At 40.0% G+C, this 21,543-nt stretch overlaps 1 protein-coding gene across 2 annotated transcripts in view; it reads left to right on the plus strand.

Annotated features, from left to right (window-relative positions):
• dph1 (diphthamide biosynthesis 1) overlaps positions 1-20,087 on the plus strand; it is a 119,571-nt gene extending 99,484 nt beyond the window's left edge. For both annotated transcript variants that reach the window (XM_041797790.1, XM_041797799.1), the window contains 4 exons: positions 1,238-1,338; positions 13,324-13,402; positions 18,767-18,901; positions 19,283-20,087. In XM_041797790.1, coding sequence (XP_041653724.1) covers positions 1,238-1,338; positions 13,324-13,402; positions 18,767-18,901; positions 19,283-19,363 — 396 coding nt within the window. In that variant the 3' untranslated portion in view covers positions 19,364-20,087. The remainder of the gene's footprint in view (positions 1-1,237; positions 1,339-13,323; positions 13,403-18,766; positions 18,902-19,282) is intronic.
• The last annotated feature ends 1,456 nt before the right edge of the window (positions 20,088-21,543 follow it).

The following is a 21,543-nucleotide window of genomic DNA, read 5'->3' on the forward strand; positions in this document are numbered from 1 at the left end:
TAGGTGTGAAAGAAACTTACATAGCCAACACAACCATGGGATGCCATCCCACATCAGTGTGTGACCAGGCTGGTAAACAGCATGAAAAGTATTAAGGGAAGATTAAATTGCCAGTATGCCATCCAATCCACCAAATAAGAGTCGATGGCAACATAAGCTGTGTAACATTAGCAGAGATGTTTTCGCAGTTTTTTCATGGGCATAACCCACATGCTCAGCTCTGCTGCTCATCCCACAAATGCATGTTCCTAAGAAATGTGGCACCAGTTAAAAGTGAAATAAACAGGCTTTTTAACAGTGTAAGATTTATCTCAAAGCTTTTTTATTGTTTTTTTATTGTTTGTTACAATACAGAAATTTCCAAACAAATTTCCTGAATTTACATTCCATGCCATGGAAATGTAGAGCATTGTACCGGCATGTCCAGCTTACATACTCGATGCACAGCCTGACCGCTAAGCCATCAGTGCCCTCTGTCTAACTTTGTTTATCCAATGTTCATTCCTGCTGTCACAGTCTGCAGACACCCGTACCTGCTGACTTGTCATGGCCACTGTAAGACAGCAGCACCCACAAATCAGATTTCAGTTTGTTCATATTAAGGGAATGCAATTCTGCCTTGAAAAACCCAAGTCAGTTATCCTTTCTTTTGTGCATTGGCAGACAGTGATAATTTGAGGAGACTGATTACCTGTGAAGTAGGAAGAGCAGAACCCACACTCTTGAAAGCAGCCAGTTAAGTTGGTTTAGGCATCCAGTCCAGATGCTTACCCCCCTGTGGAGGCGTTCTCTCCAGAGCCAACTGGAAGGTGACCCAGAGGACAGCCCAAAGGGATGACACACTCCATCTGGCCTGAGAATGCCAAAAGAAGCTGGAGGCCATGATTTAGAAGAAAAATGTCTCTGCTACATTGCTTGAATCAAAACCACTTTTTAGACTAGGGAAGCTTCAGCAATAAATAGATAAATACACAGACATATATACAGTATATGAGGCTCCAGAGCCTTAGCTGAAAGTCTTCTGTTTTTGTTGTCTAGATTAGAGCCAAAAGCTTTGGACAGCCTTGACTGGAACACTTACAGGATTGTACCTCTGTGAGCATATGTCATCTTCTGTGATTTATTATGTGTATGATTTGATAAAGTGCAGTTTTATAACCCTATAGAGAATGGTGTTTGATGTGTGGATTGAAAGCTTTTCTTTTGACCTTGTATGTTTTTGTCTTTCTCTTCCCAGCACCTGGAGTCAAGGCTGCAGTCACTAGGCAAGGCTTACACTCGAGTTCTACTGTCTGAGATTTTCCCCTGCAAGTTGGATCTGATGCCAGATGTGGATGCGTGAGTATTGTGTGCTTATATTTTCACTAATGCACTCTCCGGTCAAGGACACTTGGATTGAATGAATCAGAAATGCTAAGCTGTGGTGGATGAATATAAATGATTGACCATTTTTAAGTGTTTTTGTTACTTTGTTCTTAGTGTTAATGGAAAAAATCATGTCCCTATACCTGAAGCAAATGGTGATAAAAGCATTAAGTTTAAAATTCTACCAAGATTATGAACATTGATTTCACCTGGGAATCAAAGTGTGTTTGCAATCATAAACTCATAAAGAAAAACTTTGTTCACTGTGACAATTAAAAAAAACTAACAATAGAAATGTGCCTCACTAAAATGTAAAGAGAGCTGCTAGCATCCCGTATTACATCACAAATAGTTGGTTTAACATCAGCCTGGCCTCTGAAAAGACTAAGTACTAACTACAGTTTTTATTATAAAATAGCACTTGGAGTGGCCAATCAGATTTCATGTAGATCACGTCCAAATGTGCATCCCACATTTTGAGGACCAGACTGTTAATAGTTTAATAGTTAATCCAGTTGCTTTCAAATACACTTTGGTGTCTTGGCTTCTCTTTGATGAAACCTCAGATGCTTTTAAGTTTTTATACAATACATGACAAAATATCAAGAAAGCCAAAATGTTTCCTTTAGTTATTTTTTTAAGTTTGTGATTTTTTAATTTTCATCTTGACAGTTTCATTGAATTCTTGCTACAATTTAATGCAGACTGCTTGTGCCTGTCCTACATCAAAAGCATACAGCTCTGCAGAGTGCTAGTCCAGGCTAGGGCACCTCACCTTATCTCTGATTCCCCCATCCTCTTGCAGAGCACTCTTTTGAGATTTTCTCAGTTTTTCTATTTCCTCTTGATTTCACTTTGCAGTTCTACAGGAGCATCTAAAAACAATAGGATATCACGAAAAAGTTATTTTTCCTGTGGTTTTATTACCGAAGTAAACTTTATAGGAGATGAATCTAGAATATATGAAAATGGAACTTTCTGAAGTAAATCACTGGAAAAAAAAAACATTAACTTTATATTTGAATCCTTTTAGATGTACCTGTATTTCCTCTTGTTTCCTCTTTGCAGTTCTATTTCATAATTGATGTTGGTACCAGAAATAGTTTTCTTTTTTTGGTGGCAGTTATGAGTCATTAGGGTAGGTAGTAGTAACATTGCCACTACCTGGAACTTGCATGTAAAGAGGGTCAGGGTTTGTTAAAGGTGGCAAAGCTGTTTAGGCTGTGATGGTCAATGGAAGGAAAGATAAAGAACGCCTCTGCAATGTCATGGTGGGCAGTGGGAGCTGGCATTGTGAGTGGGTTGCTGGAGATCACCTTTCAGCCCTCTGGAGGTGTTGTGGGACTAACAATGAAACAACGCACCAATGTTTACACTTGACAGCTCTGGTGTAGTGAGTGTTTTTGTCAGCCATCAGTCAGTCAGTATTAAGGGGGCCAAAATTAAAGGCAGCATGGGTCTAAGGATTCCTTTGCTGTGTGCTTATGCTTTCAGTAGTGCAAACGTATCTTCAAATTTCCTCTTGCTCATTGTTTTCCTCACTTGCAAACTTGTGATTGTGATAGCTTCCTTTTTAAGGCTTGTTTATCTTCTTGTCATGGCCCTTGGAGTAACTATGATCAACAACAAGCAGTCAACCAAATTTGCAGTCATAAACATTTGAAATGTATTCTGTAAGCATCAGTGCACATATAATTTAGGAGTCAGCATAATTTGCAAGTTCACTGTCTAACAAGAAGTGAACAAACAGCAGTACAGAGTAAGTAGGCTCCCAGAAAAAAATTTGCATTCATTCCTAGGTCCCACTAACGTTCTGTCTTGGAAGCAAAACAAATCGTCCAGTGTGCTGAATACTTGATATGCTTCACACAGATTGAACAAGCCAGACATAAAACATTTTACACATGAATGATCTATTCAAATGCTTGTTTCATTCTGTAGTTGCCAGAAGGTCAGAGTAGAGTGAGGACTAGGAAAAATATTTAACCTTGCTCCTCTCACTTCATTTACTCTGCAGATTCTCACACTCATAAATCCTCTAAATATTAGTGTAAAAATATATTGCATTAACTCAAGCTCATAAAAACTGAGGCCCTCACCAATAATACACAAAAATCACTCTCTCTACCCTTGTGCTGTGAGCTATTGGTGAAGTGTGACATTATACATCATGCCATTAATACATCCTGATAATTACAGCAGGAGGGAGTTGTTATCCATCAGCACTTATTACTGTCTAAAAATGAGAATTACATCTTCCAGTTTCCTTCAATGAAATATCAAGTGGCTACTCTGAGGTGCCGCTTTTCTATTTCCTCTGACCTCAAAGCATAAGAACCATGATGCACATGGACAAAAGGTTAGGGAGACACTGATGTGCACCAGCTTCAATCATACTCACACAGGCGCACACGCACAGGCTTCTCACACTCCCTCAGATTGGCCTCTCGCTGTGGAGTAATGAGAGGTGTGATGTGTGAGGGAGGAGTGGGTGAGAGAAGGACAGAAGGTCTGAGAGAGATTGAGAGGGAGTTTGGAGAGAGAGGGAAAGTGATGCAGAGGTAGAGAGTTGAGGGGGCTGTGTTTGGAAAGCAAGTGATCACGGAAAAGGCTGGGTTTTTTTATGAGATTTTTGGCTCTCTTCTTCAGACTGACGTATGAGTGTAACTCTGACATTATGTAAGTCAGGCACGATTCAGCCAACCAAAACAAACCTTCATTACAGGAAAAAAAAATGCTTTCAGCAAGGTGAAAAGAAGCATTGGAATACAAAATTATGGCCCATTATGTACAAAGACAATATTATCTTTCATACACCAGATCCAGTTTATTAGTACATAGAACTAATTAGCTACCATTTATTAATTTGAAGATGATTTGAATATATTTAATCTATTTTTATTCATATAAATTAGGTTGTGAAACCCAATACAGCACAATTCAATTGAATTTAATTATAACACACACTACAGCCACAAAAATGGCTGTGAAATTTAGTGAATAGCAGTTTCAAAACAGAATGCAGCTCATTGTAAATTTGTTTTGGTAGAGAATAGGCACTGGTAATGATTTTCCATTAGTGCCCTTCACTGTTGATAAACAGTACTTTTTCATATCTTACTCTAGTTTGCCTTATCAGATTACAACATGCCATAAGCATTGATAGGATGGTTTTAAAATAATTTCAATTACACTGACGCCTCAATGTGACCTACAAAAGCAAAAATAGCCTTGATATGTTGTATATAATGTGGATGAAATCATAGATATGGTATGTTATGCCAGATTGATGTGTTTCACACATCCATCTGGTAAACCTGCCGTAGACAGTGTTTGGGAAGAGCAGGACGGGAGCTTTGTTAGATGGATTCGCCAGTGAGAAACATCAAAACAGGCGAATCTATCTTTTTGCCAGGTTAATGTTATGTTATAGTACCTTATCATTTTTTATCATGACATATCCTACCATATTATATTCTGATGTACCATATCATGATGAGGCATACTGCATAGTGCCATACAGTGTTGTATTATTCTGTATCATATCATGTTGTATCGTATGGTGTTGTATCATATTGTATCCTATTGTAAAGTGTAATACTGGATCCCATCAAATCGTATCATATTATATCATCTCATACCATATCCTATCGTTTAGTCGTCTTGTCTTTTCTCGGCGACCAAACCATGGCAGTTTTTGGGGAGAGATTTCAAGGTGAATACAGTGCATTCAGAAAGTATTCAGAACCCCATCACTTTTTTTTCAATTGTGTAATGTTACAGCCTGATGCTACAGTTCAATTCTCATTAATCTACATTCAGTACCCCATCATGACAAAGTAAAATCCATCCACCTTCTTATGCTTATCTGGGGTCGGGTCGCAGTGGCAGCAGGCAAAGCAAGTCAACCCAGATGTTCCTCTTCCCAGTAGCTATCTACAGTGCCATGAAAAAGTATTTCCCCCCTTTCTGAGTCCTGAGTTTTTTGCATATTTATCACACTTATAAGTTTTGGATCATCAAACCAATTTTAATATCTCACACAGACAACCCAAGTAAATAGAAAATGCAGTTTCTAATGATGATTTTATTTCTTAAGGGTAAAAAAAACAAAACAAAATCCAACCTATCTGGCCCTGTGTGGAAAAAGTAATATTTTTTCACGGCACTGTATCCTAGGCTATCTCTTCCCAGTTGGGCGTGCCCCAAAATGTCCGAGCTCCTGACCCTCTTTCCAAGGCTGAGCCCAGCCACCCTCCTGAGGAATCTCATTTCCACCGTTAGATCCCACAATCTCATTCTTTCAGTCACTACCCAGAGTTTATGACCATAGGTGAGGGTTGGAATGTGGATCGACCAAAAAAGTTGCTTAAAGTGAAAACAGAATTTCAAAAAATTGCAAATTCATTAAAAATAATTGAAAAAAATGAAACAGCATATGGACATAAGTGTTCAGACCTTTTGCAAAGCACTTGAAATTTAATTCATTTTCCTCCTGTTTCTTTTGATCCATGCTGAGATGTCAGTACACCGTTATTGGAGTCCAGCTGTAGTAAATTAGACTGGTTTTACATGATTTGGAAAGACACACACCTTTCTATAAAAGGCTTCATGGCTGAAAATTCATATCAGAGCACAAACCAAGCCATGAGGTTAAAGGAACTGCCTGCAGAGCTCAGAGGCAGGATTGTTGTGAGGCACAGATCTGAGGAAGGCTACAGAAAAATGTCTGCTTCCCTGAAGGTTCCCAGGTTGATTCGTGCTTCTTTGCTCTGCATTAGCCAACTAAAATTTCTTAAGCCTAATAGTTATATTACTTAAAAAGCCAAAAATTGATGTATGATCTCTAATATGGATCGTGCCCACAGCTGTGATTAAAACAGAAAGACATTACAAAAGACCCATAATTAAAGAAGTTTGGCCTTTCTTTCCACATTCAGAAACTGGTCCCAAGCCCCCCCTGGATCAAGATTTTCACCGCAAGTGGTGTACTTTTTGTTTCCAAGGCCTGTGCTTTTCAACACAAATGAAACCTCTACATGACTGCTTTAGTTTTCAACCCCCCCCCCCCCCCCCCGCTTAAAATAGCTTATAAGAATGCAGTCATCCTACATTAAGCTAAAATAGACTTTACAAACTACCATGCATTTTCAAGTGAGCTGAATCTGGCTATGTTTAAAGAGGAATAATGAGAAAGAGAGACGAAAGATTGAGAGATAGACGATGGGGTGGTGGAGGACGCCTGAGTGCTCAGTACCAGCCGACACTGCACACTGTACAGAACCCACCCCCGGGCTTTCTCTGTCATTAGACTCGCACATACTCACTCATATAAAGAGAGAGAGACACCATTAGCATATGCTCTTAAGTGTGTAATTAGGCTGTCCCCAAGCAGGTTTTAAACCATTGTACAGATATCTGAACACCACACACACTTATCTCAACTAGAGCGTAAATGCCACCCAGTGCAGTGCAGTGCACACTTTCATCTTCCTGTTTGAATTTTTAATTTTTGACTCAATTGAAATGAAAATGTTTGTTTTATTCAATTGAGTTTGCCTTTAGAGATGAGCACTTTCCATTTTTCTCTCTGCTGTGTTGAAAGGTTAATTGTTCTTGCTTCTGGCAGGTTAAGATTGTGTGTGTAATTGAAGCGAAGTCATGCAGGTAGAGGGCTTACCAACCAGCGTCAGGGTGTAATGGGCCACAGTAGGAAATGCAGCAAGGCCATGGCTTGGACTTCAATTGCTTAGCAGTGTTAAATGTCACAAAGACTTACCTTTATGTATCGCTGCAAGCATCCTTTTCCTCTAATCCTCACAGGTGTCTTTGGGCTAAAGGGTTTTACTTTTAAACACTGCACAAATTCAAATCTTAACAAGGGCAGTTTTCTGAATTTTCTAAAATGCCTAATTATACTTACTATAAGCCATATTCACCAGACAAGTCTGAATAAATGTCTTATTTTAAGACAGTACAAGCAATAAAGAAGGTCTGTGTAACTTGTAATGAGGAAAACAGGTTTTCTATTCAACAGTCTTTTATCTCTATTCAGATTTTCTTGTTACGTTTCCAGACATAAGACACTTCTTTTGACATTTAATTCAGAAAATTATGTAAATGTGCTTATTGCACTGCCAGTTTTACTCACAATAAGCAGCCCAGGCTTTTCTTTACTTCTTTAAATAACAATAGGGATTAAACAGTTACAGGTTTTAATTTCAAGTATGATAGAAATAAATCATTTTAAACCATTTGTGACAACTGAGCTATGATATAACAATAGATAATGATCAGATAGCATGCTACATAGGTTTGTTCACCATCATGAATGAACAAAAAACTTTCACAGTTCAACCAGGTGTGTAAAGAAACATTTCAAGAGACATGGTTGTCCTGTTCCTCTGTCCTCCCACCTTATCACTGTCTGTCAGAGGGTACAGACACAGAAGAGCACATGAGCCTAAGGAGCACTTAAGCTGCAGTTTCATCAATTCATAGGGTCAAAGCACATCAGTATTATAAATCAAACTATACCAGAAATACAATTCCCCTCAACTGTAGGGAAGAGCTTTAGAAAAAAAAACTCCCGACTGTGGAAGTAGTATGCACTCAGCGATTTTAGCTGCTGCTCATCTGCTCATAAAGGTCATGAAAAGCACTCCCAAACTTCAGAGCAGCTCCCATTAGTTAAAAATATTAATCCACTGCTGAAATCCATGTTGTAATTGGCTTAGAAGAAAAGTTTTTCTTTTAAATTGGAGTTTTCTGTGAAAAACTCTGATAAAACAGCTGCAAGGACAAGAAATTTGTCCTTTTATTCGGCTGAATGACTCATGACCTATTAAACTTGTTAATATAATCAGCCAAAACCACTTCTGTTAAAACTGTATTATTTAATCTTTTCACCAAACAAATGAAAAGTATTGATGGTTGCATTGTGAAGGACGTAGATTAATAAGGGTTTTGAACTGAGAATATGACTTGTTTGTTTGGTAACTCTGGTACTTTTCTGTCCTATCAAACATAAAAATGATAGATAACGTCGCAAATGAAAATTTATGAGAAAATTTCAGGGTTTAAAAATTTCTAAATTTTGACACTGGATACTCAAAAAATATTTTAAAAATAATAATACATTGTAAAATATTTAAAAAAAACATTCATAGATCTTTTTTGAGGAACAGTGATATGTAGTCTTGGATTTTGTTCATGAAAATAATAAAAAATGATGTGTACTTTTTCCAAGTGAGTCCTGGGAGGCCTTAGCTTTTCTTGGATACAAGTAGGGGATGCCTTCGAGGAAAAAAAAAGTTAGGAACCATTGGTTTATACAATGGTCTTTCAGTAAGAAAAGGTGTGTTTAGGCCTATTAGGTTGGGATTTTATCAGTGAAAACAAATCAGTTATTTTAATTTTGAGGGTAAAGTATCACATTCATCTGTGTAGGTCCTGAGGGGACTAGGCTTATCTTAGGTATGAGTAGCAGGGGCGTCCCTCCAAGGAAACAACACTTGAAACTACTGTCCTAGAAGGAAAAAGATTCAGTTTCTGTGCAGCTTTGTAACTCTTTTAGTACCGTCTGTTTTCTCCATGTGGAGTTTGCTCTCCTGCTAGTATAGTAGTTTAGCTCTCACCCTACTGTCACAGTTGGTAGGTATGGACTCAGCCTAAGAGCTGTACTGCTCACCTCTGCTAGTCATTTACTGTTTTTAATTAAGGAGTCTTTCCATTTAAACCAATGCTCCACATGGTTTATTTACTTAACAGTATACCACTGATTTTTAATGCAGGACTATGACTTAATGAGGGTAAAAAGCTGTCTTTATGTATCACAGCACGCTTTGCAGCTTGCAGTATATCGTTGATAGGGATACATTTTCAGTAGATTAAGTGGTGATGACAGCACATGTCTTGGCATTTTATACTGGTATTGGGTGCACCAGTATAGGAAGTGGCCAACTTTTTTGCTACCTAAACTGCATCTTTCTCAAACTTTCTGCCCTTCTCTCAGACTGGACTTTATGTTAAGTGTGATGTGATATTTTTGACGAGGAATTTGATGACTGAGCTTAAGACTTAAATTTTTGTTGTTTAGAAGGCAGATCCTTTTAAAAACAAAGTTTCTGCCAAGCCTGTATTCATACATGTTTTTTCTCTTAATGTTTTATTAATCTCTACTTGGAGAAAGTTATGGAGCAAGGCCTTCCTTTTACCTCAGTCTCTGCACCTTTTCTCTCCCCAGCTCTCTTCTTGTACCACTGCACTACATGATTAGCCAATGCTTTGGCTAGATTGAAGGCCAGATATAAGCTGGGAGTACGATTTGAGCCCTATTCAGGAGGCAAAACCCAGCCCGGTGTATGATGTGTTTTACTGAACTGCATCATTCAGCGTGTCTCTGTGCTAATATTAGAAAAATCCCTCCTGGCTCCAGTGCCAATCAGCTATCAGCTCCTCTGGAGGGATCCTCTTTGTGTTTCCTTTCATGCTTTCTTTGTCACTTTCCTCTCAGACCCTGCTCTTGGTAACTGCCCCGAGGATTTAATAAAGGAGTCTTGGTTTGCTTATTAATCCCCCTCCCTCTTTTTAACCACTCTGTTCTTTTTTAGCTTTTTAGACACATGCATACACTCATCTACTCACATGCTTGTTCTCGCACATATTCAAACTGTCAGGCTCCCCCGCTGTAATTAGTTCCCTCGTACTGTGTGTTTGGACTAAGGCGGTTTTGATACATGTGCCACGTTAAAGGGCTCCTGTTAGAACCAGCAGCTGATGGACTTAAAGGTCATATTCCAGTTCCCACAGCTCCATCTCTACACAGCTAACTTAGGTCAGAGGAAGCTAGTGCTTGGTGCAAATTTGTCTGACTCAGCTGGCGTTCAAATTAGAAGCATGAATAAGAATTCACTCCTTTTTTAAGAGTGTTATTTGAAAATGAGAAAATGCCATGCGTTTGCCTGGAGGGGGCTGAATGTTTCAGTGACAGAAAGCAGAGTGGAGCGAGAGTCAACAGTGCAATCTACTCTGCAGTTAGAGAAAATGTGTGTAAAATGAAGAAAAGACAGATGGGGGTTTTTGACGCAGAAGGCATGAAAGTATTCAGGCGATTACGAAACTTTTCCTCCTTCATGTGTTTCCCATGCAATCCTCCTGCACTCCTTTGCTGGAATCTCAAACAGATGTATTCTTATTGACATTTATCTACATCTAACATTATCTCTGAAGGGACTTTATAGATGCACTGCTTAGTTCAGAGCTGTCAATACTTCTAATGGAGCTCCATCATTAGGATTACAGGGACAGGGATGGGTCTGGTCCCTCTGTGCAGATGCAGCGGTGGATAACATTGATCTGTGAAAGCTAACCCCCGTAGCCCCGGCTGCTCCTCTGCGTCTCCGCTCTCCCATTGTTCGTTTTTCCCCCTCCAGCTGTTTACATCCACTCCCTCCGCTCTCCCTCTTTCATGCATTTTCCAGAGTAAACACTTTTTCTCTCTGCCAATCTTCCTCTCCTCTTCTGTTTTTCTTTCCCTCTTTCTCATGCCTCTTCAGTCCCCCACCCTCCTTTCCCTCTATTTTCGTCTTCATTTTTTCTCCCCCTCTCTTCGTATCGCTGTATATCTGTGTCCTTCCCTCTCTTTTTTTTCTCACCCAGTCTTCCCCTCCCTATTTCTCGCGTACACAGCCCCCCTCCCCAAACCTCACCCTCCACCCCCCGTTCTCAACCACCCTGTCTGCCAGCTATGTAGGCTACCTCCGTTGAGACCAGGCTGGTGCAGTTTTTTTATTTTTTTTATTCACACTCACCTAACCTCTCCTCCTTTTTTCTCACTGCATTTCTTCCCTTTTCACCTCTCTCCTTCTTTTTCTGTTTATGACTCCTAGAGCCAACTAGTGGTGTTGAAAAGAATCTTTTCCACGATGCATCGTGATGCGGACATGGACGATTTTGCCATGATGCAGAGGCAGCTAATAATCAATGCAGTGCATATGCCTTTCCCCCTGCAACTGGACTAAGCCCTAATTCTCAGATAATAACCTGTTTCCCTTCCAAACATTACTGCTTTCATTGCATTTCAATGGTAGTCTTATTTTGAATGGCACAGCTTTTCCTGTCTTTGTCAAAAAAGATTTTTGAATCTAGAATGGACAGACTCTGATATGTTTCTTGTCCCCAGTTTAAAACTAGTGTGGCTCATACATCTCATTATTGTCACAGTAGATAAATGTGGTAATGTAAAACATTAGGCTACTAAGAGACAAAATGTGCATCGTTGGCGTGAAAAAATCCAACAATGACAAGGACAAAAGGAACTAAGAGCCCAGTTTCCTGACCCAATTAAACCCACCTTAACTATGTGCCAACAATGTTCCCATGAATTTACTTTGGTTTTCAGTCAATATAACAATCCTTTTATGGTACAGGAAAAAAACTGTCAGCTCAGGCTAAAAAAAAGATGTTAAATGTCACCAAAATGGTGCTTTTTGGCCATCAAACAAGACACTATGTTTAGTGGACAGCAAACACTGCACATCCCCACAACCCAACTGGGAAACATACTGTGGTGGTGGCAGCATCATGCTGTGGGGATGCTTCTCAGCAGCTGGCCCTAGAAGACTTGTAAAGGTAGAGTGTAAAATGAATGCAGCAAAATATAGGAAAACCCTGGAGGACAATCTCATCCAGCCTGCAAGAGAACTACAGCTTGGAAGATTTATAACCCAGCAAGACAAGGACCTGAAGCATTCAGCACAAGCTACACAGAAGTGACAACCAGATGAATGTTCTGAAAGCCTAGACCTCAACCCAGTAGAAAATTTGTGGCTGGACTAAATAAGAGCTTTTCATGCCTGATCCCCATGCAACCTGACAGAGCCTGAGCAGTTTTGCAAAGGGAAATGGAGTAAAATTGCAGTGTCCAGATGTGCAAGCCTGATTGAGACTTATCCACACGGACTCAGTGCTGTGATTGTAGCCAAAGGTGCATCTACTAAATGCTGACTTGATGGGGATGAATATTTATACAGGCACATATTTAACATTACACAATTCTAACTGACATTACTTAGTGGAAATGGGTTTTCACTTTAATATTAAAGAGTTTGTTTGTTTTTAAAGAGTCAAAAAAGCCCAATTATACCGACCATGATTGATTTATCAAACCAATAAAAGAGTAAAACAACCAAGGGAATGAATACTTTTACTGTATATTAAAACTGTTTTAAAAACCTGAGCCTTTGACTTTAAAAAAAATATATATATTTTTTTTTTAAATATTGCACCTATGTATTTTAATATGCCTATCATGAAATCTCTCATTTGTCATGCAAACCTTTCACTTGAAATAAGAGTATTATTATAACAATGTTATTTTTCAGAGTATTTGATATCATTTCATTGCATGATAAAATGTAAAGCTTTTTTTGATAGAAATGATCTCTTACATTAGGAGTTTGTCTTCATTAGACTGTTTCTGCTTAAAAATGTAGCCAATGCAGTTAGATAGAAAATGGAGTATGCATAATATAATATCAAATTGAATTGTTAGCCTGATAATTGTAAAGAAATCAAATCAAGAGACCAGTCAAGATGTTGACCCCCCCTACATTCCCCAGCACAAACATCCACCTCTCCCTCCTAACTCGCCTCACGCTCTTTTCCCACCTCCCTCCTTCCCTGCACATTCAGACCGTGTTGCTGCTTTTAGAGCTGTTGCAAATCAGTTCAGATCTCTCCTACAGATGCTGAAGATCAGGTGGAGGGAACCCCCTCCCTGCACAAAAAAAGTCGCATCACATATCCACATGCAGCATGAAGCCGGCAGATGTGCCCCGCCTGTCTAATAGGATCTAGGTGTCTCGCCCTCTCTGCCTGGCTCCGTTTTACACGCCTATTTGCTCCCACTTCCAGATGCACGTCTGAGCTCAAATTTGCACCTTCTCTCTCCTACAGGTGGGTGCAGATCGCTTGTCCACGCCTCTCTATTGACTGGGGCACAGCCTTTACCAAACCCCTGCTGTCTCCATATGAGGTAAACACGCACCTTATCATCTCACAGCTGTCACTCACTTATCAGGGGAGTCTCATGCGTTGCAGGCACATAGACACACTCGCAGACCTTCAGCTGAATGAAAGTCTCTGTGTGATTTTGTTCAGGAGTCATCAAGGCCTGCTTGTCCCTCCTTCTTTCTCTCCCTCCACCCTTTGCACGCAAACACACACACACACACACACAGCTGCAGCATCAACAGAAGACTACCCCCCCCTACTGGCTAAAAGACTACACACACCCCTGCCTCTCCTTGCAGCTGTCTTGTTTTTTTCTAAAACGGAGAGAAGGAGAGATAGATCGGATACAAACCCCATGAAGACCCATTTCAAAGCGAGTGTTTGTGTGCTGCTGCAGCTGCTGTTGCTACTTTGGCAGTTTTTGTGTTATTATGTGTCAGCATTTGATGTCCACTATTAATTCATCCAATGATCTTCTGCAAAGATTTTCTGCTGATTTAAAATCCTTGCGAAATGGCTACAAGGGGAATTGCCGTCATGAATATTGACTCTTGATTTGAAATGGTTGCTGTTTTCAGTGACTACGTATATTTATGCGCCACTTATGTTCCGGAACGAGGCCATTGAGAATAATAATGGCATCCACCTTAGCAGGAAAAGGGATGGTTATCTTGTATTGTTTCTGACAGAGGTTTATAAGTTGGAAATTTGCCCAGCTATAATAAGGAAAGCAGTGATCTGTTTTCTAAAGCCCTTTTCTTAGAGCTCACTCTGCTTTCCCTGCTGGCCATTTGTAAACAATGTTTGTGCATTGAAATGATTTGCAGCTGGTGTTTCAGTCTGCCTGCAGTCGAGATAAGTCTTAATTCACCCTCATCTCATACCTACGAGTGCTATACGTCTCAGTGCGTCGTGCTTCTTCTTTGTGGCATTTACAACGAAGATGAAGAGCAACGAGGAGGGAGGGTGGAGTGAGCAAGGAGAAGGGCGGATGGCTGAAGGTGTAAGAGAGGGGCGAGGCATTTATTTTCAGTGCGTCTCATGTTATATTTATAGTCAATAAGACACACTTGGCTCTCCTGTCAGAGCAGGGATTAGCAGGGGAAGCTAGCTTCCACAGAGAGAGGAGGAGAGTAGAGGGGGTGAAATCTAAAGAAATGAGAGGAGGGTGGAGTAAGGGCAGAGGAGAGGAGGAAATAAAGAGGAATCTGGCAGAAGGATGTTTGGGTAAAAAATAACACAATGAAAGATTCTTCTCAATGTTAGAGTTTGTTTATGAGAAAAAAAATTCTGAATTTAGTTTACCTATTTAATCTATTTTTATAAGCTTTATATTAAGAAGGAAAAACCTACTTAAATAAATAAACATAACATAAATAAACATGATAATATACAGTGCTTAACAAATTTATTAGACCACCTGTCATATTTGTCTCAGAAACCATCCAGCATCATTAAGTGCTTTAATGCGGACTCACCATTTTGAACAGGAATGAGGGATTTCAAACTGTATTCACCTTTTTATACCCAAATTTGAGCCGGCTCACTGGGCTTCTCTGGAAAGTCAGAAATGAATCAAGCACAACATTCAACCACTATAACTCATTTTTCTGTTCAGGAATACAAGTAAATAACTATATTTTGACATATTAATCAAGAAATAATAATGTGCTTTACTATTTTTTTTTTTTTCATTTTTTCTACATATTGGTGTATTAACCATTGCAGAAACATAAAAAATGATTTTGGTAATTACAATGCTTTTAATTTAGGGCAGCTGTGGCATAAACCTTACTTTGGGTGGTGGTCTAATAAATTTGTTAGGCACTGTATGTGCTACAATTGACCTGTGATCAGCATTTTGTGTGATACTTAAAAACATGAAAAAATAGACTCCGGCAACCACATATGTATATTTTTAATGTTACGGACGATACCAATGAAAATTTAGCCAGTGGGTAGTCAGTTGGGTTATTCACATGTACAGTATGACCAGGCTATTATTTTTGATGTAATATTTCTGGAACCCTTTGACGGATTTGCATCAAACTTTGCTCAAATGTTCATTCTGACTCAAAAATGAACTGATTTTATCATGGAATCATCAGTCACAAGCCAAAGATCATGAGGCTTATCTGTATCCCTTGCTTGAGAGAATTTCTTCAAACTTTGCACAAATGTCCGCTCTCACTCAAGGATAAGATTTTGTGGGGTAAATGTCATTAGGCCTCATGATCAGCCTTAGCTGTGGTACATTTGTACCACAGAAAACACCCCTGCCCTTCTTCTTGACTCAACACTGTACTTATACTGGCAATTGCAAACTTTGTGGATGCATATGACTGCCAGATGGTAGTTGTAATGTTTTTAAATATTCAGTTTAGGTACAACTGGTAACCATCAATTGAATTATTCTCTCTTGTTATTCATGCTTTTTATATTTTGATATATTGATAAGCATCACACCACAGAAAACATAATGTACCATTGGATTTCCGTTTGCAACATAAACTATATTGCCCAAAGTATTCACTCACCCATCCAAATAATTGAAATCAGGTGTTTCAATCACTTCCATGGCCACAGGAGTACAAAATCAAGCACCTCGGCATGCAGACTGTTTCTACAAACATTTGTGAAAGAATGGGTCACTCTCAGGAGCTCAGTGAATTCCAGCGTGGTACTGTGATTGGATGCCACCTTTGCAACAAGTCCAGTTGTGAAATTTCCTCACTCCTAAATATTCCACAGTCAACTTTCAATGGTATTATAACAAAGTGGAAGTGATGGGAATGACAGCAACTCAGCCACAAAGTGGTAGGCCACGTAAAATGACAGAGCAGGGTCAGCAGTTGCTGAGGCGCATAGCGCACAGGGGTCGCCAACTTTCTTCAGAGTTAATCGCTACAGACCTCCAAACTTCATGTGGCCTTCAGATTAGCTCAAGAACAGTGTGTAGAGAGCTTCATGGAATGGGTTTCCATGGCCAAGCAGCTGCATCCAAGCCATACGCGTTCTCTGGAGTGACGAATTGCGCTTCTCCATCCGGCAATCTTATGGACGAGTCTGGGTTTGGCAGTTGCCAGGAGAACAGAACTTGTCTGACTGCATTGTGCCAAGTGTAAAGTTTGGTGGCGGGGGATTATGGTGTGGGGTTGTTTTTCAGGAGCTGGGCTTGGCCCCTTAGTTCCAGTTACAGGAACTCTGAATGCTTCAGCATGCCAAAAGATTTTGGACAATTCCATGCTCCCAACTTTGTGGGAACAGTTTGGGGATTCCTGTTCCAACGTCACTGTACACCAGTGCACAAAGCAAGGTCCATAAAGACATGGATGACAGAGTTTGGTGTGGATAAACTTGACTGGCCTGCACAGAGTCCTGACCTCAACCCGATAGAACACCTTTAGGATGAATTAGAGCAGAGACTGAGAGCCAGGCCTTCTCATCCAACATCAGTGTGTGACCTCACAAATGTGCTTCTGGAAGAATGGTCAAAAACTCTTGTAGACACACTCCTAAACCTTGTGGAAAGCCTTCCCAGAAGAGTTGAAGCTGTTATAGCTGCAAAGGGTGGACCGACGTCATAGTAAACCCTATGGATTAAGAATGGGATGTCACTTAAGTTCATATGTGAGTCAAGGTAGGAGAGCGAATACTTTTGGCAATATAGTGTATCTGTATTTTGGGGGTGGCAAAATTTAATAACAGAGGTCTCTTGAACTTGTTTATAAGGCAATATGAATACACATGTATTATTTTATAATACAATCCACAGAAATGTGGAGGGGAAAAAGCTGTGATGCATCAGTGTAACTTTTTGCAGCTTATTCACTTTGAACCTATTAAATCAGCCAAATGAAAAATGATATACAGTGACTATAAAAAGCATTCACCCCCTTGGATGTTTCACACTTTTATTGATTTTAAAAATTGATCATGGTCAGTATACTTTGGTTTATGAGAAAATATTTAATGTCAAATTGAAATCAGATTTCTACAAAGTAATGTTAATGGCTGCAATCACAGCACTGAGTCTGTATGGATACGGCTCAATCAGGCTTGCACATCTGGACACTGCAATTTTACTCCATTCCTCTTTGCCAAACTGCTTAAGTTCTGTCAGGTTGCACAGGAGTTGGGCGTAAAGAGCCCTTTTCAAGTGCAGCCACAAATTCTCTAATGGATTGAGGTCTCGGCTCTGACTATGTAGCTCTCGCTATATGCTTTGGGTCATTGTCTTGCTGGAAAAAGTCTCCAGAGTCATAGTTCTCTTTTCCTGTATTTTGCTGCATTCATATTACCCTCTACTTTTACAGAGTTGGCTACCCAACTGCCTGTTGGAAACAGGTAGTCAACCAACAATTTCAGTCAATGAAATTAGCACTGTAATGCACCGTTATACTGGTTTCCAGCACTGATTAAACACCATGATAAACAATGATAGGACACAGAATGTATGAAATTAAGCTTTTCTTTCAGTTAGGACAAATCATCATCATGTCGTGTCACATAAAAGCATGATGCCATCAAAACTGAAGCAGCATTTAATACAGATGATTAGTTTCAAAGATGGTTGTTGCGCTGTAGTGTTGTTTTGTTCTGTCTCAGATCAAGATTTCACTTATTATCCTTGTGTAAATTTGAGTGGCTGCAAATATTCCAAAACTAGGGTTGTAAATTTGTCATAAAAGTGGGTCACTGGTGGGTCCTCCTGAGTCTCCACCAGTTGAGAATCGCAGCTCCAGAAGACATCAAGCTGCTTTTTCATGTCAGCTTTGTGCTCAGTTCTCCCAAAAATCTCTACATTAGCTTTTAGAATTTTATACACGAATGCATTTCTGTTATATTTTCATACATTATCAACAGTACTCCACATTGTATGAGATATGAGATAGTTTTTAGAGTAGGAATAATTTGAAAGATGACAGAGCTCACTGATCAAATGTTTTGTTTTACCATTCTGCACACTTGTTTATACATCTGTTCCATCATTGAGCTGCTCTGTCTGTCTTTCAGAATCAATATTCACTCACACACACATTTACTACCCATATGGAGCAGTCTACACTTATGTCACAGCATTGTCATGCGAGTGCTGTTGTTCTCCTGTAACAGCTGTTGTGTTGTGCCATGCAGCTGGATCAGGGATAACATGACAACTCTGCCTCTTATCCAACATTAATATTATGACACCTGTCTTGTCTGTTGTTGTCTTCTCATCGCACTTTGGCTTCCTGCTGCTTGCTTACCCCAAAACATTCAAAATACTAGATATAAAAAGAATAATCACACACTGTAGTGCCTCATACATGTTGGTGTCGTACACGTCTGGTGTCGCACCCTCAGGTTGCTGAGATTAATTATTTGTGATATCACTGTCTCTCAGGCAGCTGTAGCTTTGCAGGAGGTCGGCTGGAAAGAAGTCTACCCCATGGACTTCTACTCCAATCAGAGCCTGGGGCCGTGGGCGCCCAATCACCCTGACAACCAGCCCGCACGACCCGCTCGCAGACAGAACCAGGTGAGCTGGGGCGGGAGATAAAAGAGGGAATGTCAGAGAAAAAAAAAGAGGGGGAGGAGGAAAAGCTCAAAGAGTGAAACCTCTGCTTGTATTTGATGACTTATCAGGATGTCACCACACTGACACCCAGTGGTACAATGAAAACAAGACACAGCTCTCCAGACAGAGCTCTTAAAGGCGTGGTTATGACCTTGACCTTGAATTACATCATGTGTATTCTTGTGTATTTAAAGCATTAAAAGAGGCAGTTAGACATGCAGTTAATTGCTGTGTTAGAATACACCCTGCAGTACACATAACGCCCCACATTACCACTAATCTGTCTGAGGTAGGTACTGTCACCATTCCAAGTGTTAATGCTATCCAACTACCCGCCTGCAGAAACAAGGCTCGGAGCCAGCCCTTCCTCCCAAGCAGTGTGGGCAGGACCGGTGCGCCCCCTGTGGCTGCAAAGGAGAATGACACATCAGGATGAGTGCCTTGTGTTTGTGACTCGTCTTGTGCCTGCTCTCTGTAATGGCTGGAGGGAGGTCAGACCAGAGGAGGAGGAGAAGTGGGTATGTGCCCAGACAGTCTATCAACGAAGCAGAGCTAAAGCCAGAGGAAGCCCTCAGCCGCTCTTCAAACGGATTACCAGCCATAAATAATCCCTCGTCTTACAGCACAGCAGATCAAACTAAAATTCATTGCTCTTATTCACGTTCTCCCTGCATGGGCTCTGAGCTCAAAAATGCACACAGCTGAGAGAATAACTGTGTGTTTATGAGCTCGTTTGTCAAAAAATACCCATGAAGGAGCTGTTTTGTGCTGTGCTATGAAAAGAGTTCTTCCTGCACAGGACAAAATGTGTGGGCCTTTCTGTAATAGAGACGAGGTTCATGTTATTGTTAGGGAGAGAAAGTGTGAGATGACCTTGAGCACGTTGTTTAGAATTTAAAGTATCTGTAGATGTGGGAGGTTTGAGTCAAACTTGTCCTTGGATGAAGCACTGTATGTAGACACTTCAAATGTGGTTACCTTCGTGCTCGATTCAAAAAGTGAGAAGAAGCACTTTGTTTGATGTATATTATGTGACTTTCTACAAGAATATTCTCTTAAAATGATGTGATTGTGATGAAATACATTCTGACAAACCCTCCTCTGTCTGCCTCATTTTCTAGTTACAGTCTAAAACAATAAAATTTAAACAAAATTTTGTATCTTTGGATTGTTTTTCATAAGCTGCAATCTTTTTAAGGCTGAGAGAGGTATGAGTACCAGATGTGTACTGAGCTAGTCACGATTGCTCTCCATCCTCATTAATTATTGATGCTGGAGTCTGTCAATAAAGAAATAAATAAATATATGAAGACTATTGCTGTTCGCTTGCCACTGCAGAAACTGATTGACAGCAGCAGCACAGCACAGCTTCGGCTGATCCCAAGAACTTGTGAACCTCCTCCAGGTTGCAGCACATTCTCTCAGGTGAGTATCATCTTCTGTGGGTTTCCCTGTTTCTCTTCAACTACCAGGCAGATCCTCTCCTCTGGTTTCCAACATCGTATCTCCTTGGCAACAGAGGCCCGGTGTGATGTCCCGCCAGATGTCCGTCTTTTTCAGAATGTGTCTCACGTGTCCTAGTCACCGTTGTTATTTTGAAGAGCTCAGTACTGGCTGCAGTAAAGTGTGTGATGCATGGCGGTCAGGAATAAATTATTGGGCTGCAGAGCTCCCTCGCAGCTGATATTTGATTTATTTTTTGGTGCACTCTGTCAGGGGGGATAGAGGGAAGGAGATTCATAAATTCTCTTTTCTCCCCATCTAAAGTATGCAGTTTCTAATCTCACACTCTACAGATTAGTTTTGCTTTAAATATTAATTATTTACTCATATTAACATCAGTGAAAGTAAATGATTCAAAAGAAACCCTAGCCTTGCTGAATCCAAGGCATACCTCCTGTGCAATACACCCAAATTTTAAACCATTTGACTATTAAGTGAGATCATTAATACTGTGATACTAGTCAAATAGGGATATTGCATCATTAACAATACCAGAGAAGGACTTTAATTCTGACTGATTGATGCTTATTTTCAGTAATGTAGAGCAGGATATATCCTGGTACATGTAATGCTTGTTATTGCCTTCACTGACTGTTTGTGTAGGTAAGACTATTCGGGTTGGCCCAGCCTTTCCCAGCCAGGGTGCCTCCTGGCATTGCCAAGGGTGCCTTCAAAATGCTTCAAATTCAACCAAGAATTTCCATGAACATGCAGCTATCCTGGCATAAATAATCAAAATGGTCTCATATGCCCTTTTTCTGATGGAACGCCAATGTCAGTGCAGTAAATGAAAAGGTGTATGCAGGGCTTAACATTTACTTTTTAGCTGACTAGCCTCTGTGGCAAGTAGTCTGCAAAAGTTACTAGCCACTCTGAATTTTCACAAGACGCTACTTTCTGTTTGGACAAAATAATAATACATATTTAAGTAAGTTTATGGCATGCTTAAAATTACTTGAACTACATTGCATTGAGTATTCAGACCACCTTAACTTTTTTTTTTTTTTTTTGCAGCCTGATCCTAAAGCTAAAAAAAAATCAGTCAAATCAATTATAACTCAGTACCCCATCATGACAAAGTGTTAACAGAATTTTAGATT

Source organism: Cheilinus undulatus, linkage group 2 (assembly GCF_018320785.1).
Source record: "Cheilinus undulatus linkage group 2, ASM1832078v1, whole genome shotgun sequence".
NCBI classification, from domain to species: domain Eukaryota; kingdom Metazoa; phylum Chordata; class Actinopteri; order Labriformes; family Labridae; genus Cheilinus; species Cheilinus undulatus.